Source organism: Blennius ocellaris (assembly GCF_963422515.1).
Source record: "Blennius ocellaris genome assembly, chromosome: 14".
Lineage (NCBI taxonomy): Eukaryota > Metazoa > Chordata > Actinopteri > Blenniiformes > Blenniidae > Blennius > Blennius ocellaris.
In genome coordinates this window covers 19,953,023-19,973,098 of record NC_137663.1, presented here as the reverse complement: position 1 = coordinate 19,973,098, position 20,076 = coordinate 19,953,023, and the positions used below count along the sequence as shown (strand labels likewise).

Sequence of the window (20,076 nt, the reverse complement as noted above, 5' to 3'; positions counted from 1 at the left end):
CGCGAAATGATCCTTTGTGACTGTTGTGCCATGTATCTCGCCCTCGTCCTCATCATGCTTCTGATTTGGGGTAGAAGAGCTGCTCTATACAATCACTGTGTTGATTTGTTTCATTATAATCTGTGGTATCTGAGTGACCCTGTATTCAAACACAAGGTATCTCTTACTCTTTTTGTCTTTCTTTCTTTTCTTTTTTTTTCGGTTTTGCACTGGTGACGGCGAGATTTACTTTAAAAGCTGTGCAATCACACAAAATCGTTTTGAGGCAACGTCCAGTCAGTAGATACCGGGGGGGGGCGGGGGGGGGGGATGACTCACATTCTGGTTTCAGCGCTGCGGTGCTCTAATCCAAACACACCTCCTCGTCCTCCTGCGTGTAGTCACTGACGTGAGGAAACGGGCCTCGGAGGAGATTTTCACTTTTTTTTTTTTTTTTTGCTCAGTGTTCTCAGATATAAACACAAATCGGGTACTCCGAGCGGCAGCATTAACTTGAAATAATGGTGTGAGATGACTGTGATTCTCATTCTGGAATTTTATTTTCATACAGTAGACGAGGGTTTAGTCTTGAAAAGCATCAGAGTAGTTGATGACAAATACATTAGCATTCTACTGTAGGTGGAAAACGTAACTCTTTTATACGCGATGTTTTGATTGTATGTGGTTTCTTTTTATAATAAAACAAATGATTTGTCTGATTGGTGCTTGATGTTTTATTTTTTTAATTTTTTGCAGCATTTTATAAGTAGTACTCTGATATTTATATGAAAACTCCAAAAGTGTCCTCACCGTCACTTGAAGTGAGTCATCTATTGTCTTTGATAAAAAGCATAAACCTCAAAAGAGGAAGAAACTCAGGAGTTGCAGAGTACAGGGACGGTCTTCCTGCCTTGATCGGTGGCCATAAACCTGTGCGACTGGCAACAACCTAACTGCATTAATGCACTGAAAGCTCGGGTGAGTCAGACGAGGAAGAAACAAGGTTGAGCCGTGACGCACTGAGCTCTGCCACACCTAGAAACTGCAGAGATGCCGGAGGATCATACAAATTTAAATGGCTGGTCTGAAAGGAGGCAATGTGCTCATTTAGGTTCATGTACTGTGTACATGAGGACGTCATCAAGAGCGAAAAGTGACGGCAGTACAATTCATATGAATGTGACTTTTTTGTATTTTTTAGCATTCAGATGAATAAGAGGCCGTTTACATAACTTTGACGCGGATGAGACGGCAGATGCTCAGTTTTTTGGTGCGGAAATTGTGATCAGGAAGAAAACTGTTTGCCAATTAGGCAAGTAATTAGCAACTAATTCATCATTGTATTCAGTGCACTTGATGATAAAGTGTCTCAATTGTTGTGCAATAATTTTTTTTAATGGGTCAGCATTAACTGAAAAGATTTTTACTCCAGATGCTTTTCCAGGTGAAACTGGAAGTTAAAAAGGCAAGACCGTCAAAGAATTAATAGAAAAAGGCTTGTCTGCTGACCAACCACGTATAGAGTGTATTGGAAAAGGCTATTGACGTGCTACACTGTGATTATATAAACAACAATAGACTTGTAATGTGCTCGGCACGCTGGCGATAAGGCAGTAGTATCAAGACAGGAACAACAAAGTTCAAAACACAAAGAAAGGACTCCGGACAAACAGTGGCTGTGTTATATTTATTATCACAATAACACAACAATCTCATCAACTAGCTATAACAGGAGGATTTGGAGTTTCTCTACAGGCATAACAGTTCTTTAACAATACACGACAAACCCAGAGTCTAAAGATAGATATGGCCACTTTTAAGCTACATGGGCCACTACTGCACACATTTTTTTTTGATGTTGTTAATATTTATTCAGAGAATCACAAGCATTTAAAACACCTTCATCACTTAACCACGTCTAAGTACATTTACATTGTGCTTCAGTCTCAGACCTCAAATGAATAGGCCACAAACCCCGATCTGTGCTTAAACTGGCTCTTTAAAAAAAACAAATGGGGGAAAAAAGACTCTATATCTGTATTATGCATCTATAAACACACGGGGACAGAATGCAAGAACTCCTGCCTGCGTTCTCGCCAGCTTAAATCATGAAAATGAGCCGGTTACATTCTGCACACCATGGCCGGCACACCCCGACAAAACATACATTCACTTTGACCACGACAATAAACAACTGTCATCATGTGTAACACAGAAGGTCTGCTCAACCTGTGGACAATGGAAGAGAGATTTTGTTTCCAGATGTTCTTTCCAGCTGTTCTCTCCAAATAAATTCAAAAGAGGACAGCCGAGGCTTCATTCATGATTTGTTGGTGGGGCGCCCCCTCCTCTGTGAAGTAACACAATAACTCATTTACATGTCTACATAAGCTCGATTCTCTCCATTCAAACTGTAATAGATGTTCTATGAGATTTCTTTCTTGTCGCTGTTTATCAATTTGTTGTGAGGTGGGGGGTTTTTCCATGTTGGATGGACTATTTATTTAAATTCAAATATGAAATATGTTGTGAGTTGTTGGGCTATTCATTGATATTCAAGATCTTCTGGTAAAAACACAATGAAACGGGTAAAACGAGTTATACAAATTAAACTACACAATATTTAGTTTAATAGTAATGATGACATTATACCGCTATCATCGAAAAATCCTAGTCTCCCATACAATTTTTTTTAAATGTATTGTTTGGTGTGATGCCAAAACAGATCCTAGGAAATTAAAACAAATTGCCCTTTTTAAAAAAAGAATCCTCCAATGTTTTTTTTTGTGGGTCAAACACCGATATATTACTTACAGATATTGTTTACTGATCAGCATCACTCACACATGGAGGAAATTTTGACATGGTGAGACCGAAGGAGATCAAATATTCTGACAAGTCAATCTGTTTGTATCTTGTGAGGCATCACAGGTGTGGTCCAGAAGACCAGGTTGGTCAGTTTGAAGTTTTACTCATCAATCTTTAGTTTAGATCCCTTTTCAAATACTTATAGATATTATTTAATTTATTCAGATTTGTATTTGTTTTGAGGGAAAATGTATTGAGAAATGTTCATTTAAACTTTCATTGGCTGCATGTGGGAGATTTTCTTGTTACAGCAGCTCAAAACTATACTAAAGACACTTAACCTCGCCTTTCACATTCACGAATAAAGAACTTACAATATCATATAAATACTAGAAGAGCCTTTCTCTCTCATGTATTCTTTCAGTAAATTATGTCCTAGTTCTGTACACAGGTATAGTCACACTTTACTCTAAAGACACAGATGATTCACAAAAAACATCTATATTGAGTTTTTAACCCCTCAGAAACGATAAGGACTTATGTTAAATCAGACTCTACTCAAGACTTACATATTTGTTTTTCATAGGATGTTTAATATGTGAGAAAGGCTTCTTGTCAAGTCACATTAAGACACTCTCCTCAACAGGGTGGCCAGTGCAGAGCCCGGCCAAGCTGAGCTGAAGCGGCCTCATGAACAAAGGCCCTCGGCTTCGAGAAAGTCCGCTTCACAAGTTCTCTGAAAGGTGGTCCTCCCCAAATCCGTTCCGAACAGGGAAAACGTGTTTTGCCTCCGCACTCCTTTCGGTTCGGCCCTTTCGTTGTCTCTCACGTGCGAAGCAGGAGGGGATTCAAGACATTAAACAACGTTGCGCCCGCAGTTGCCTGTTGTTGCGAAAACTTCCACGTGTGCCTCTGCTGGAGCACCATGCTCAAATCAGCTCGCATGCCTCTGTGTGGGCACGTCACCGTGGCTACACCAGCCCAGTCTGCATGTGGACATGTATGGGGTAAGGGTGATAGACCAGTTGCGGCTGGGGCTGAGTGATGAAGTAGCTGTTGTAGATGGGCTCCGTCATGTAGGCAGCCGGCTGATAGAAGCAGGTGACGTTGGCCGTATTGGGGATGGCGTTCTGCTCCCCCAGCACCCTAAGAGCCAGGACCGTGATCATATTGAGTGTCTGTCTCCTCTCGTGCCCCATCAGACACACTGTACTCTCGTCTATGACGCGCCGCAGGGTCATCAGGTAGTCGTACTTGCTCGTTTCCTCGCTGCCGATGAAATGGCACTGCAGGTAGGCCTCGATTTTCCGCTGCTGCTCGCTTACATCGGGAAAGTCAATGAAGAAGCGGGAGCACATGTATCGCTCCAAGGACTTGATCTCCGTCTCGCTGGCCGGCCTGAAGTTCCTCACCAGCAGGTCGCTGTATTTGAGCAGGCCCCCGCCTCTGATCTCCTCAGGGTTGTGCGTGGCGATCAGTCGACGGCGTAGATGGTCGACGGCCTGCTCAAAATCCCCGTACATGCACTCGGCTTCCACAACTATGGTGGGTTCCCCTGCGGCTCCAGACCATGAGTTCGCCCTGTTGCTGTGTTGAAGGACGTCTGCCAACTTAGGCCGTTGCTCATCTGCCGAAGGCTGTGGGGCGACATTCACTGTGCGTGTGTGGGTTTGAGTGTCTGAATCAGGAGGCTTTTTGGAATGTTTTGGTTTCACAGTTTGTTCAACAGTTTCGCTGGAGCCAGCTCTCTCTTGAAGTGTACTGGCTGCACTGGTCGTGGGAGCCATCTGGATGTCTCGGCCCTCTGTGTTCTCTGACATGGAGATTGGTACATTTGAGCCATGAACTGAAGCAGCATCCTGCAAAGAAGGTTTCGGCTGAAGTGGTTTGGGTATTTCTATGGGCGGAAAAAGTTGTGTCGTGAGGTCTGACAAATCGGTCAGTAGAGACCATTTTTCAGGTTTAGTAATCAGTTTTCGAGACATTTTTCTTTGTAATTTTGGCGAAGGGCAATAATCTGGTACAATAGCCTGTGAGGTGCTGCAAGTTTTTTTAGCTGGAGGAGGAAAAGCGCATTCAAGATGGGAATCCTGGAGGCTCTGGGTGTTTTCAGTCCTGCAGATTATTGAGTCTATTTTGAATTGAGGAATATCGTCACAGGGAGACTTGTCCTGTGGAACTGATTTCTCACTATGTGCTGTGGATGCAGGTTTGGGAGCTTGTGACTCGCATTGTTCTTCATTAGCCTGTTGCTTTAAACATGCTTGCGCCATTGGCGAATCTGTTTCATCTGTGAATGAAGCTTTAGTCGAGGTGACTAGCTGATAATCACTATGGAACTGTTCTTTATCCGCTGCACTTTCTTTGCATAGCTCAAACACAATGTCCTCTTCTGAACGAGCATCCTCAACCTGACCTGATTGCTCTTCCTCCTGCTGTAACTGAACTCGCTCAGGCTCCAACAGCAGCGGTGCTTCCAGCTCTCCATCGACATGCTCAGCCTTTTCTTTCTCAAGAGCGGGTATGGCCACGTCTTGACATGGGCTATCTGTACTGGTGACCATTGTTGATTCTTTTTCAGTTTCCTCTTTGCCGTCATGCCGAGGAATGGACCGTTCTTGCTCTTTTTTATTCTCGTTGTCTCTTTGAGACAAATTCCCCATATTCACACCCAATTGCCCTCCTTGTTTCCTTTCAGTCTCCCAGTAGGACTCCAGCATACGATCTAATATAATCTGAAAGGAGTCCACGCTGAACTCAAACTGCCTCCGGAGGGAACTGACAAATCTGAGTCCCACGGTTTTCGCCCTGTTGTTAGAAAGAGAGATGAGGCTCCATCTGTCATGCTCATTGAAAACTTTCACCATCTTTTGCACGTAAGCCTCCTTCATGGTCAGGCAAGTGATCTTGCGCCTGTTAACTCCACATGGCAGAAGGTCCCGGAGACTGCCCAGCACCACCTCCTTGATCACCTGGAAGTCCTCCTGCCTCGGCAGCTCCACTCCGAAAATGATGTCCAGGTCTCTATAACCGAGGTCGTTATCTCTCACCAGGACATGGCTGGCAGTCGCTCCGTTGAGACGTATATCTTTCACCTGGATTTCTCTTTCAACCAGTCGATCCTTCACCACGCGAATGATGTCTTTTGCTCGCACCTGCAGCGTGGGAAAATTTCCCCTTCCGTGAATGGGGATTACTTCTGTCAAGACTTTGTCGAGAGCCTGGACTTGCTCAAGGGTCAAGTTGTGGAACCTCTTCTCCGTTTGAAGCTCCATCGTCCTTCCCTGTGAAATAAAGATCTGACATTTGCATCATATTATGGAGGATGTCGCATGAAGTAATGAGGCCTATCTGCAAAGCTGAAACTATACCTGCACGTCATAAATGGTGTTAAACACTGATACAGCTTCCATGTAAGCATCATGAGGATGTAGAACCTGATCTATAGTTTAACATTTGAGAATATCTTTTTACAAAGTCTTGGCCTTTGAATTGGCATTTGACGTTTGCCCTTTTATTTTCAATCTCCTGCCGGGATATCCGTAATTCATAAATGCATTCAAACAAATGTGAAGCCAATGAGCTAATGGTTTCTGTCAGAGATGTTTTCCATGTCATTCATCTTTGATTGAGGTAACTGGTCATTAGAGTAATTAAAAATTCTGGAATTTACCATTTAGGAGTAATAGAAGACCCTGAAGACTGAAATGGCTCGCTGATCATTTTGTCTTGTAAACTGCCACTAGATGGCAACAGAATTATGGTACTGTATCAGTAAATGGCACAGTTAAAGCTTGAACTGTAACTATTAAACCAGTTTACTTAGAAATACAGGCAGCCTGCTTACACATGTATTCCTTTTTGATTGCCACTATACTACTGTTATCATCATAACATCTATGAAGGTTGACCTGTAAAATGAAATAATTTTACAGGTCAACCTAATGAGAGGTTGTATGTAGTCAACATACAACCTCTCATATGAATAAATTAACGAGTTTTGATGTAGACTTTTCTGGCAGTGAAAGGATGTATTTCAAAAACATTAGGAACATCACCAGCTGTCTCTGACCTCAGTTTTGCACTCGATAAACAATCTACGACTGCCAAGTTACATTTCTTCCACAATGGTGCTGGTCACAGGTGACTCACCCGTCTGTCATCTATTATGCTTTACATCTAGAGAGAAACACCTGGTTTGGAGATCTCTGAAAGACAGGCTCGACTTGTTTGCTTTTTTGTGTGTGACTCTGAATAGATCTGATTTGCCTCAGCCTCTGAGGAGGGAGTGCTGAACCGAGGCTTGTCACCTTAAACAATGCGTACGACGCTGCAGTTACCAATGGGCAGAATAATGTTGGATTACAACACATGTTTTTGAGTGTTTGTTATTTTCACAAAAATGCATTTGTAGATTTATTTTTGAGGGGGAAAAAAATATTACATATGAGACTGAAAGATGAAAATATGCTAAAGAATAAGGTTGCGTCATCATTATATTGCTGTGACTCATTCAGCTCAAAAGCAAATGCCACATTTTTTAATATTACCAAAACACGACAAAGAAGCACTATTGTAAGTATATAGGAATATATTCTCACAGTATAAAAATAGGGATGTTTACAGTTATGGATAAGTTGCTCTTTTCCTGCTGTTTCACCATACATTTATTTATCTGAATCAGAATCTTGTCAATCAAACTCAGGCCAGTGCTTGAAATAAATTAGCATTCAAAGGATGCAACAATATCCAGTCTATCACATATGCCCTCAAAGGTGAAAGTCAAATCTCAATCACGTTATCATGTTGTTTCTTGAAAGCATTTTACATTGTCACCTTGAAGGTGACAATCAATGTGTGGCATTCTAATACATATAGTAAACTACAGCCATAGTGACTAAAATTGAATAAAAATACTAAACCGAAAAGTGTGTTTTATTTGTGTTGTTTCCACCCTGGTCTGGTCGTGTGATGCACTGTAAACAACACTTCTCCATCTGTTGAGTGCACTGAATGAGTGCAGCTTATTGCATCACCAGTCTGTGTGAGCATTTGGCGGTCATCGGTGGGAGAGAGAGGGAAAAAAAAAGAAATACAGTCACGGTGGCAGAAACTCGGGGGGACACATGGCAGCATGGCCCACAGCAGCCTCTAGTGAATCTGCGGGGTTACATCAGCTCGGTCCTGCAGCAGAACTGCTCCTCTGCCACTTGGCTTCTTTATAGATAAGACTATATGAGTCATACAGCCACTGAACGAGGCATCACACGTTGGCTCTCCTGGATTTTCTCACTGTGCGCAAAAGAAATAATAGACCAAATATATCACTTTGAGGTGGCGTTAGGGCCGTGAAACTCACAAAATATTCAATTAGGAAGCCTCCTGAGTGCATTGGAGCCTTTTTACAGGCAATATCATTGAGCATACAGATGGTCGTGATCTGGGGACATGCATGCTGGTGGACATTTTTCAGCATTAAGCCACTGTGGTTTTTAATGTCTCACTGCAGCTGTTTCTAAACTCTAAATGAGGCCATTATATCTTGTTTGAAATGTTTGTTTATTTATTTGTTAATGCACTAATTGCAGCATGCAGCTTACAAGTTGATTTTATTCTAAGATTTTGTTATTATTATTATTTAAATTGATGCTGAAGGAGGAAAACAAATGACAGGTGACTGCAGTTTTGCCAGCATGACATATAATATTTAAAAACTCACCTGGTGAAATTGCAGTGGAAAGTAAAGCCAGAGCAGAGACAAGAGGGGAAAGACAAGCACAGAGGTATCCAACAGGTTTATCAGACCTTGTGGAAAAAAAGGTTGATGCTGAAGTTAACACGGACAGTTTCCTCTCAGCGCAGGAACACTGTTTCCATGGCGATCAGGCGTCACGAAATTTTTACGGTAAATCACGACGCTCGATCGCTGTCCAAAACTATAGTGACAGCCGCGCAAGTTTCAAACGAAGTCCGCAAATCAGCCGCGTCTAAATGCCTCTTAATAGTTTGGTGAAACTTTGGCTGCAATCGGCGGAGCGCACCGACGCGTCGGGCTGAAGTACCGGCGTGCCACCGCACTGGCGAGCTGTTGCGGGGTGAAACATCACATCAGACGGAGTGAGTCATCCTCTCTCCCCGCCGCGAACCACACCGTAAATCTAATCATCAATCAGCCGCGATCGCCGCCCACTGCACCCCGTGGCCACTTTTATCCGCTTTCTTCCCAGTAATGGACGGAGCTCGCGCGGTCTTTCGTGTCTTACACGTTAAAAGTGGCCGTGTTTATTTATTGTTATTTATTTATTTATATATTTCCTCTTTTCATTCACGTTGCACTAGGTGGGGGCGGGGCCGCTGCCCCGTGACGTGTGAATGGGACACTGTCGTCGACACGTGACGCTGACGTCACTCGTATTTTGGTAGGACACCAGGAAGTGCGGAAGAAGGCGACGACCGAAACCCGGAGGGCTGAAGTTTTTCTGGCCAATTTTGGTTCGTTCAACTGCTCGTTTTTGAAGACCGTTATTACATTTTCGATCGTGTGGCTGTTGACTTCCAGGGGAACGACGCCAAGATGCCGGCCATGGACAGTATCCTTTTTAAACGGCGGTTGAGGAAAAGGGGAGTGCGGCGATAACGTCATGCCAGGCTAGCAGAGCGACAACACGGTACTTTACGACGATACTGCTGAGATTTATCTGACGAGCGTATGCAATCCTACCCAATCGCTCGGGCACCGAACAAAGGTACATATTGTTCCCGACTTAGTGAGCTGAACTTCGCAGTGACTTCTGGCGTCGTGAAGCGCGACAAGGCAGTACCTGAAGGCCTCGGGCACTCAAGACTGCTATTCGCTGTAAAAACACTGCTCGGTAGTTTAAACCCGATCCACGAAGCCAGGCTGTGGGCTGGTGTTGTCAGTAATAAAGTAGGAAACTTATCTGATCGTCTTAATAGGCCTCAGCATTCATACTTTAATGTACCACAGTACTATGGGGGTTTGTCAGGAGCCTTACAGATACAGGGAAATCCCCCCAAATACCTGTTGTATAACACGTGTCTGTTCCGACGAAGCTATTAAGTAAAGATCTTTCTGACTGAGTGGTGGTAAATCCTCTGGTTTTAATTAGAACAAGCAATGCCAAACATCTGGCTCAAAACCACAACTTTTTGAGGGGAACTTTGAAAGAACCGAGTTGAGAGTTGTTGTGTGTTTGTCAAAAACAGCATTTTCACAGTTTCTTTCGATCTGACTGTGTGTTTGTATGGATTGTGTGTCGTCGACAAGGTAAACAAAGTACTTTATTTTTGGATCGTTAACTGAGGAGTGCTCCCTGGTGGACAAGCGACGTCATGGTAGTTTCTTCTTTTAATTCTTTGATCACAGGGTTGCATATTTATTTCTGCTGCCACTTACAACTTTATATGAACTTGATAATTATTTCAGAAATGTCTCTTTTTTTTGTGAAAAATAGTTTCCGGTCTGTTAAAAAGATTATTACCTCAATGATTAATGAATACAGGACAGTCGTTTAACACGCCTGTTTGATTTAGTGATCTTGCTTTAGTTTGAGCTTCTCTTAGTAAAATACTTGAGCTGAAAGTAAATAACATTTATATCAAATTTAGCTGCGTTTGATCAACTTTTCATGAAATAACAGCTAAATGCTACAGACAGTTTACAGAACATATCGAATAAGTTGAGTTATAGGTGTTGTTAGTAGCTTTCTTTTCAACACTTATTACAAGATATAAAAGTTGCCGCAACTATTAAAATATCAAATATGAATCCAGACTATGTATTTATGCTGAACTGTGTTCACACAGTTTTCAAAGTCTGCAATGCTATTGAAAATGGTCATATTCTGTGTTGTTTGGGCTTTAACTTCACGTCCCCAGAACATCTCTTCAATCTAAAGTTTGCAGCCAAAGAACTGCAAAGAAATTCCAAAAAATGTGATAAAGAAGAAAAAGCAGAGAAGACGAAAGTTAAGAAGGTAGGCGTCTGCAATGAAGCTGGTTGTCAGGATCTTGCTCTCAGGAAGCTTGTGACACTCCTGGGGCCTTTAAACAACCGTCTCTTTGCCTTCTGTCGTCGCTAGGCCATCCAGAAGGGCAATGTGGAGGTGGCGAGGATCCACGCAGAGAACGCCATCAGACAGAAGAATCAATCTGTGAACTTCCTGAGGATGAGCGCACGGGTGGATGCCGTGGCAGCAAGAGTCCAGACGGCGGTCACAATGAACCAGGTGAACAAAACTAAGTGACGGGGCGTTTCAGAAATGCATCCGTTTTTCTTTAAATCAATTTAACTATCCAATATATTTGTTTGTCAGGTCACAAAATCTATGGCTGGTGTCGTGAAAGGAATGGAGGCCACTCTGAAGGGCATGAACCTGGAAAAGGTATTGTACCTTGGTGTCTTTTATTATATTTTCCAAAGATATTATGATACAATAGTTGTATTTCCTTTCAGATTTCCTCTCTCATGGAGAAGTTTGAGCACCAGTTTGAAACTCTGGATGTGCAGACGGCACATATGGAGGACACCATGAGCAGCACAACAACGCTCACAACGCCACAGGTAGCATGATGCATAATATCATATTCCTCTTGTTGTGAATCCCTTTTCATGTCGAGCCTCCGTGTGAACACGATGAATGATGTCTGTTTCAGAATCAAGTGGAGTCACTGATGCACGAAATGGCTGATGAAGCAGGGTAACTGATTCTTTTAAAAACGCATTAAATCCAATAGGCTTCCCCACCAACTGTATTCACACGGTTGTGCTGATTTGTAAGTCATGACTCTCCTTTTTCTTTTGCTTAGCTTGGACCTGAACATGGAGCTCCCACAGGGACAGACAGGATCAGTGGGAACCAGCGTGGCCTCTGCAGAACAGGTACTCATGCTTTGATGATACATTGAGGCTAAAGCGTTTAAGTATGTTAACTGTTTGTCACGTAAATGTGGTAAAAAAAAAAAAAAAAGACATCTTTGGCATTAACGAAAGAGAAGTTATTGCCTTCACTACTCCATTAAGCATGGAACCAAATACTGTGAAATCACAAACTGCACCATATCAGGAGGTGATATTCTTATTGAAGCTTGAAAAAATAAAATTTCCACAGAAGCTTTATTAAGAAATGACACCCTTGTATAATGTACTTTAATAGTTTGTCAGTGATCACACCTAAGTGAAACTTGCACATCTCCTATATGCAATTGTTATGAAACTCAAAGGGATTTTTCAGGTATTTATTTTCACAACAACTGTTTTAAAGTGAAAGCAAGAACACAAATTACAATTTTAAACACTTAAAGTGAACAATAGTAGATGCTATGATGATAAAAGTCCAAAGCAATATGATTGCCTACAGTGCTCTCCTCATGCTCGTCTTCTCTTTCTCGTCTGCAGGACGAACTGTCTCAGAGGCTCGCCAAACTCCGAGATCATATGGAGTGACTGCAGTGGACTGCTGTTGGACCGCAGAGCTCTGAAATCGACCGGACACTACCTGAATATCACTTTCAAACATCTTCCATTTACGTCTTTTCTTCAATTTACATCTCGTGTCTCTGTCGTGGAGCTACTGTTTCATTCTATATCCCAACAAAATAAAAGGCCCTTCTTTTTAGTTCTGTGCACTATTAACATCACAGCGAATCCACACTTTCCTGGGTCACCTTTACCATAACCCTTTCTGGATGTTTTGACATTTCTTGATTTTACTTTTCTCCCAAAAAGATTTTAATCGAACATAATTGGTAAATGTGTATACTTAAGAAAATGCACAAACTGAAAGCAGAGCATGACAAATATGCTTATTATACATAATCTATTCATATTCATAATCTGTTTTATCATCCAGATCAATGTGTATTTCATCTTCTTGTGATGGAAAAGCTGAAGGTTTAGGATGGTTTTAGTTTCTGTTCTCATATCTGTCGTACCGCGGACAACATGTATGCATTTTTCTCTTCACGGTATGAGAGTTTGAAAGGCTTCCCGCTTTATCGGTGAATTGAGTTCTTTGTTTTAATATATTTAATTTGGATCGCTATTTTGACAAGATCCTGGACTGTACGCTTGTGAGTTTGCCTGAAATCGTCTCCGGCATGACTCACTGATTATTTGGGAAGGGGGTTACAATTTGCAGGTTAAACAGCAAGTAAAGAATAAAGTTTTATAATACTTGTATCTCTTTTCCTTTCTGATTAAAGTTATTCATTTACAAACTACTATAAATGTCCTGTTCACTGTGATATTACCTTTTCAAAGCGTACTTTGTCACACTGTAAACTGTATATCTAAAATTAGACATATCTGATGTTGCTGTGTTTTAATGTTAGGACTGTTTACACATATCAGACACACTCAAATGGTTTAGTTTATCCTTATTATGAAGCCAATATAGCATCTGTTATTGAGCTGACTCAGAAAAACAACTAAGTATAAAAGTACACACAACGCTCTCTTCAGGAGTTTCTGGGAAAATGGTGAGTTTCTGGGAGTTCTCAGAAGCTAATGCAATATCCATAAATACAACAATCTTTATGCAGCTGCATGTAAATTGCTCTGTCCTAAGGAAATACTCTCTAATAAACAAACCTTGTTTGTTTAACTAGCAGCGAGAGTATTTTAATATAAGTCGATGCAAAGTTTATTTCTTACTAAATTATTGAAGTTTTTTTTTTTGTTTTGTTTTTTACACAGGTGAAGAAACTATGGCTCATTTATGGGCAAATTTTCACTTGGTAAACTTGTTAGTTGTCTTTTGTTGTCGAGTGAATGCTCACAAATGGGAAATTAGACTTTTCTTTCTGGTAACGTCACAATTTTCCCAGCTGCATGAACACTAACATTAAGCAATAAAAGCCACTATATGACAGAAATAGGTCAAAGTGAAGATAACAGGACTGCAGATAAAGTAATATTCTAAAAATATTCAATTGCCAGTTTATATTAAAAAAAATACATCTAATCATAAGATATATTAAAATGGGACTATTAATCTATTTGTGGTATTTTATTTGACTCACAAGAGTGAGACAAAAATGATGCAGGTCACTTTAGGTCATTTATTCACAGAAATGGACACATAAATACTGTATGTTACTTCAGTGCTATATGAAAAACTGTGTTATCTGTTTAAAGGCAGTTGAAATTCTCAGTGTAATATTTTCATTTTCATCACAATAATAAAGGTTTCAGTACCAGGTGTATGAAACATATGACCAGTGGGCCAAAACCAGCTAACCAGACATTGTACACTGTAAAGATTAAAAAGACATAACAGCAAAAAAAAAGTTCTAAAAAGTATAGTATTAAAAATAATACATTTCGAATATTATTATGTGTATTTTTTTTATTTACGACTCTGCTTATTGCATTAACTCACAGTGACCGCTTGAGGGCTCTAAATCATGTTGCTCTGACATGATAAAGCACTTTTTTGTCAGGACTTCATTAACACAACTCTGCAAACAGTTTTTTATATAAAGTAAAGAAATTACTCCACACTCATAACCTTCAGTCGCTCTTTAATTTCATAAAGTGAGTCACAGCTAATTTAAGCAACCAAACCCTTCCTGGTCTACATAAATCACCCATTTAAACTTGTTCGGTTGGTTTATCATTACTATAGTTTGAATCAGTTACTAAGAGGGAAGTCTAACAAGTTTATATATAGTCAGAGTCTGCAAACAAATTAATTTATTACATTTCAAAGCGCAACAGAAAACAGGTCACTATCAGTATCAGTATTTGACTGATATTTCTTTTCAGGAGGTAGTGAGTTGGTTTTGTTATTGTCTTAATGTAATTGAAAACTGATTCCATAACTACACCCAAATGTATGGCTTGATTTGTTGTTTTGAGTGACATGGAGACAAGATCAGTGCTGATCCATAACCTTTCCTCTTTGGGGGGTCAAATAAGTCATTTTCATATAGCAGGTTTCGCAGATTGTACTTTAAAATAATTAACACTATAAAGTCATTCGCCTGTCAGGCATCCAACAGATCTTTGTTCTTATTATTGCATTTTGAGACCGAAGCTCCACTGTCATCCATAATCTAAATCTTAAACTTTGCAGGTATTAACCGGGAAACCTGTAAACTGAGTTGGCCTCGCGCTGATAACCCCGCCTCCGCGTGCCTGTCAGAATAAACTGCGGGCGCGTGAGCTGCGGGGCTCGTCATGTGACATCAGGCGTAAAAACAGGAAGCAGCTGATCCTCCTGACTTCGCTGCCTGCTCCTGCCAAGTAATGTATACACGGTTTCATCCGGCATAAAGACAATCTAAAGTGTAGCCCCGATAGCCGCTCGACCCTCTCGGGGTGAGTAGGAGCCTCGATCCGGGGTTTTAACGGAGCTACGAGGCCGTTTTATCTGCGCTTGGCTGCGCTATTCGCCGTGCTAACGAAGTTAGCATTAGCTCGAGTGTTTACGCGGAATAGAGACATTGTTTTTAAAGCCATTTAGTGGCCACTCTGTCTATTTTGTGCGTAATAATGCTAAGGTTGACTCGACGTGGCGGTGTTTGGGGGTTTACGCGGTGTGTTTTGGTGCTCAGTTAGCAGCGAGGTGAGGTGACCCGTGTTTTGTTTGCTCCGCAGCTGAAGGAGAGGAAGAGGAGGGCTGCTGCTGCTGCTGCACACACTCTCTCTCTCTCTCCAGTCATCTGACCTGCGACTCTACATCGTGTTTGCTGAGGGGGGGATGTCAAGCACAGCCATGAAGAAAAAGGTATGGCACATTGTTGAACGCCAGTGTTATAATCCACATGTTGGACGCTGTCGCCTCAATCAGCTGTCTTCTCCCTCCTGCTGCTTTCAGGTGCTACTGATGGGGAAAAGTGGGTCTGGGAAGACCAGTATGAGGTCAATCATCTTTGCCAATTACATAGCTCGGGACACACGTCGCCTTGGAGCTACAAGTGAGATTTGTTTGAAGAGATTTATCTATTTCAATGTTGAATGTGTGTGTTTGATCTGATTTGTGCCAACATCTCTCTTATGGACGCAGTTGACGTGGAGCACTCCCATGTACGCTTTCTTGGCAATCTGGTTCTTAATTTGTGGGACTGCGGAGGGTAAGTTGATCATGATTTGTGGGCCAGCTTGCACACTTTGAAACCGTCTGCTATAGTGAGTGCCCTTGTGATTTTTCAACCCTCACCAGACAGGACACATTCATGGAGAACTACTTCACCAGCCAGAGGGACAACATTTTCAGAAACGTAGAGGTTCTTATTTATGTGTTTGATGTTGAGAGCCGAGAGTTGGAGAAAGACATGCACTACTACCAGTCGTGTCTGGAGGCCATCCTGCAGAACTCCCCCGATGCCAAAGTGTTCTGCCTCGTGCACAAAATGGACCTGGTACAGGAAGACCAGAGAGATTTGGTGAGTTTTAACGTGATCAGTGCTGGCGTTCTACTTCCAGTGACACATTTTTGTTTTTTGATATTGCAGCACAGACGTGCCGTGCTTCTTGAGTGGAGCGTAATGTGTCGACTTTCCACTTACCTCTAGAGATTTATGGTCATATGTGCTCATCAAATAGAGGGGGAGAGCAACCATATTCAGTTGGTTAGAATATATTGCATTATTTCGAGATGTTGGTAATGTCTGAGTGGCTTTAATCAACATCTGTTATAACAAAGCAGAAGTGTCACCTGTTTGGAAAAAAAAACCAAAACTCAACAAAAGCCACAAACTGATGGTACAGCATTCTTCACAGATGCAAAACCAGTAGCACATTAACATAGTCGGTGGTTTTATATATAGTTACATTTTGCTGGATTTCAAGGCTGCAAGTTGTAAACTAACCAAATGATTGTCATTTGGTGGCACCATTGACTCATGTGACTCTACAGTTGGTTCTGATGAATTTACAGAAGCAACATTAAGTAATGTGGGAGTTATTTAAATCAGGAATGAATGATAAATTTATAAATGAACTTAAACTAAATTTAATGCATTTACCACTGTAAACATACACGTAATAATTGGAAAGAAGTGAACCCTACTTTAACATCCATTCAATACCAGGTGTGTGCTGCATATCACATTCAATCTGAAGCAAAGTATCTCTGGGACAAACTTTTGGGCCCCTCATATGAGCTGTTTTTTTTAAATTTACAATTCTTGTCTGTGTGTAAGAACATAAGAGCATCAACATGAGTAGATGAAGGCTGACGCCTGATGGCGTTCCCGTCTAGAAAAAATAAATCTTGATTTAAGGAACAGCCAGGTTTCTTTTGCAAGTTGGCTGCAATAAGTTGTCCCACTCTTAAAGTGCTTTTCCAAACTGCTGTTAAAAACCTTCTTAAAGCTGGATTATTCTTCACTTTAGGAAACCCTCACCTCAAATGAAATCACTGACTGCATTTATCACCGTCGCAAATTGAATAAAAACACAGTAATGAATTACTGATGATGACAAATCTGATTGCCTACACTGTGAAAGGTTTAGAGGCACTACCTCACCCTGTGGCCTGTTGAGGCTTTGCACAGCCTCTCTTTTACTCTCTCAGATGAGTCGACTCATCTGCCTGAAGTATTTTCGACCACTCACAGGGAGGTTTCAGGAGTGACCTACAAGACTCAGTACCTGCTCAGGTGTCCACCTCTTAAATATCCAATGACAACTTGATATTGGGCTTTAAATGTCGGTACACCTCAGTAAAGTTGACGGCTGGAATGTGTTGTTGTAAGTTGCAGGCTGTGTGAATTTCACCCTGTGGTCTCTCTTTGTAGATCTTTAAGGAGAGGGAAGAAGATCTGAAGAGACTGTCCAGGCCTTTGGCCTGCACTTGCTTTCGGACATCAATCTGGGATGAGACCCTGTATAAGGTTGTTGATTTGACTGGCTGCATGTTTGAGTGAAGACCAACAAAACTGTTGCTTTTAAGAAGCATTTCAAAAACGTCTTTACAGGCCTGGTCCAGCATAGTGTATCAGCTCATCCCGAACGTCCAGCAGCTGGAGACGAACCTGAGGAATTTTGCACAGATCATAGAGGCAGATGAAGTGCTTCTGTTTGAGAGAGCCACCTTTCTGGTGAGAGACTCCTCAGTGGAAACCCCGTCTCGCAATATCTGGACCGGTCATTCAGAGTCCATAATTTTGGTGTGTTTCGTGATGGCAGGTGATCTCCCACTATCAGTGCAAAGAGCAGCGTGACGCCCACAGGTTTGAAAAGATCAGTAACATCATCAAACAGTTCAAGCTCAGCTGTAGGTAAGTTCACTCTTGAGAGAGGGAACCTCCTTTTTCCACAGGTCGTTAAGGGAACCTATACCTTTTTTTTTTTTATTCATCTTTTTATTCCAGTAAACTGGCAGCCTCTTTCCAGAGCATGGAAGTGAGAAATTCAAACTTTGCAGCCTTCATTGACGTCTTCACCTCCAACACGTACGTCATGGTCATCATGTCGGACCCCTCCATCCGTAAGTCCTAAAGATTGTGGCTTGCTTTTCTCAGTCGACGCACAACTCGGGGTGGTAACATTTAATAACCCATATATGTCTTTATTTTTGCAGCATCTGCAGCCACTCTCATCAATATCCGCAATGCTAGGAAACACTTTGAGAAGTTGGAGCGGGTGGATGGGCCCAAGCACAGCCTGCACATGCGGATGCGCTAGCGTCTGCGTTCGCCATGAGGATCCTCTCAAGCCAATCAGTCCACAGACTGCACACAAGCATGTTGCAGTATCCCAGCTCTAATATACATGAGCGGCCCCGCACAGTCTCCTCTGTATCTTCACATCAATCACATGTATTAGGGAAGAAATCCTATTTTGTTCTGGTCAGATTTCTACAGTGATTATACGAGCACCAAAATATGTTGAAAGATTCGTCCAAACCCGACATCGAGGAAAAACTAAGTAGTCGTGTTTTACTGCGGTACGGGGAGGGCTGCATTTTGCTGTCACACTTTGTCATACACGGATTCATTTACACCTTGCAGTGAAACTGGCTCATCTGGGAACGTCGTCTCCATATGATGAGCGGAAGATACTGTTTGATTTTTAAATGCAGTTTGTAAGCTGTTTCAAACAATATAGTTATATTCGGAAATAAAAGTGGTGTGCTTTTTTTTTTTTTTTATAAATGGGTCCCCCTTTCTCATTGCTGGTAATGAAGTCTTGTACTCAGTGTGGAGTTCATCCACATGAAGCCTGTTTGACACATTTCAGCAGTTGTCTTGGTGCAGCTGCTGAACAAGCCGACTGCTGCGCCCGACCAGGCGGTGCAGCATGATGCAGACGCAGCAGTCAGCTGTGGAAAGTGACAGCTGCAGGTATTATTGTCAAGTCAAAATTATTTTATTAGAATTGTGGAAGTGTGCATCAGAATAATTGATATATATTGTTTAGAATGAAACAAAAATCCATGCGTCTTGATCAGATTAAAGCGACACAAACCAAACAACCCATATATAGTTACTCTACTCATCTAAATGTTGCTCAGCAGTGTTGCGTGCCTTTCTTTACAGTTCTTATTTCCCTATTTTGAAAATGAGATTAAAACAATACATTTTAACTGGCAAATGAAGTTTCAAAAAAAACAAACAACCTATCTGTTAAGGTTTTTTTTTTAAATTGCAGGTTTTCAGTCCAATGTACACCAAGTGCTGTCCAGTCAGCCCTTTTTATATCCATGAACTTTCTATCTCCGCTTCGCTCAACATGAAGTCAGGACCAGACCCAGCTCACGTTTGTCAACAAACAACATGGAGGGGTCAGCAGTCCGCCACAGTGCAAATATGGACAGATAAATGGCCACAAGCACTCCCAAGCTTGGAAATGCTGTGAATTCAGAGCTCTGCTGTGTGGCTTCGTTCATCTCATAAAACTGCTAAATATATTTTTAAAAGTTCTAACTCTTAACGTTTCCTTTGTGCTGTTAAAAAAAAAGTTAAACTGGATTATTGCTCTTTTGTTCAAACAAAACATGTTCATTGCAATGACTTGTGATGGCACTCCCTATGAAAGGGAGCATTTGAAAAGACCCACACTTATTTTAATATAAAATAGGGCATCTTTTATTTTAAGACGAAATCCTTCTGCTCACATTTGTTTCTTATTTGTATTTGGTTATCGTAACTAACTCGTTCTATGAAAAACCAAAGATGCTCGGAGAATTAATTACTGTGATTTTGCCCGTTTATCCTTAAAACAGGGTGACGTTCTATATGAACCCATTTCAGAGGTTGTTCTAGAGATATTTTTAAGTAATAAAGATAGGACTAATGAACACCGAAAATGAATCTGAA

At 41.5% G+C, this 20,076-nt stretch overlaps 3 protein-coding genes across 3 annotated transcripts; 2 read left to right on the top strand and 1 right to left on the bottom strand.

Annotated features, from left to right (window-relative positions):
• Positions 1 to 3,758: 3,758 nt before the first annotated feature.
• On the bottom strand, positions 3,759 to 6,062 carry LOC308139564 (terminal nucleotidyltransferase 5C-like; the record flags this gene model as incomplete). Its single annotated transcript, XM_080509024.1, has 2 exons — positions 3,759 to 4,684; positions 5,204 to 6,062. The coding sequence occupies 2 exons, from the start codon at positions 6,060 to 6,062 to the stop codon at positions 3,759 to 3,761; spliced, it is 1,785 nt and encodes a 594-aa protein (XP_080365150.1).
• Positions 6,063 to 9,215: 3,153 nt separating this feature from the next.
• On the top strand, positions 9,216 to 12,988 carry chmp1b (charged multivesicular body protein 1B). Its single transcript, XM_080508240.1, has 8 exons — positions 9,216 to 9,377; positions 10,687 to 10,784; positions 10,890 to 11,036; positions 11,124 to 11,192; positions 11,264 to 11,371; positions 11,464 to 11,507; positions 11,617 to 11,689; positions 12,206 to 12,988. Exons 1-8 carry the CDS (start codon positions 9,362 to 9,364, stop codon positions 12,251 to 12,253), a joined length of 603 nt encoding a protein of 200 aa, XP_080364366.1. The 5' UTR covers positions 9,216 to 9,361; the 3' UTR covers positions 12,254 to 12,988.
• A 1,969-nt stretch (positions 12,989 to 14,957) lies between these two features.
• Positions 14,958 to 18,929, top strand: rraga (Ras-related GTP binding A). The gene is made up of 10 exons (XM_080509233.1): positions 14,958 to 15,055; positions 15,410 to 15,539; positions 15,630 to 15,729; positions 15,819 to 15,885; positions 15,975 to 16,197; positions 17,554 to 17,649; positions 17,734 to 17,856; positions 17,945 to 18,036; positions 18,130 to 18,245; positions 18,339 to 18,929. Exons 2-10 carry the CDS (start codon positions 15,513 to 15,515, stop codon positions 18,440 to 18,442), a joined length of 948 nt encoding a protein of 315 aa, XP_080365359.1. The 5' UTR covers positions 14,958 to 15,055; positions 15,410 to 15,512; the 3' UTR covers positions 18,443 to 18,929.
• The last annotated feature ends 1,147 nt before the right edge of the window (positions 18,930 to 20,076 follow it).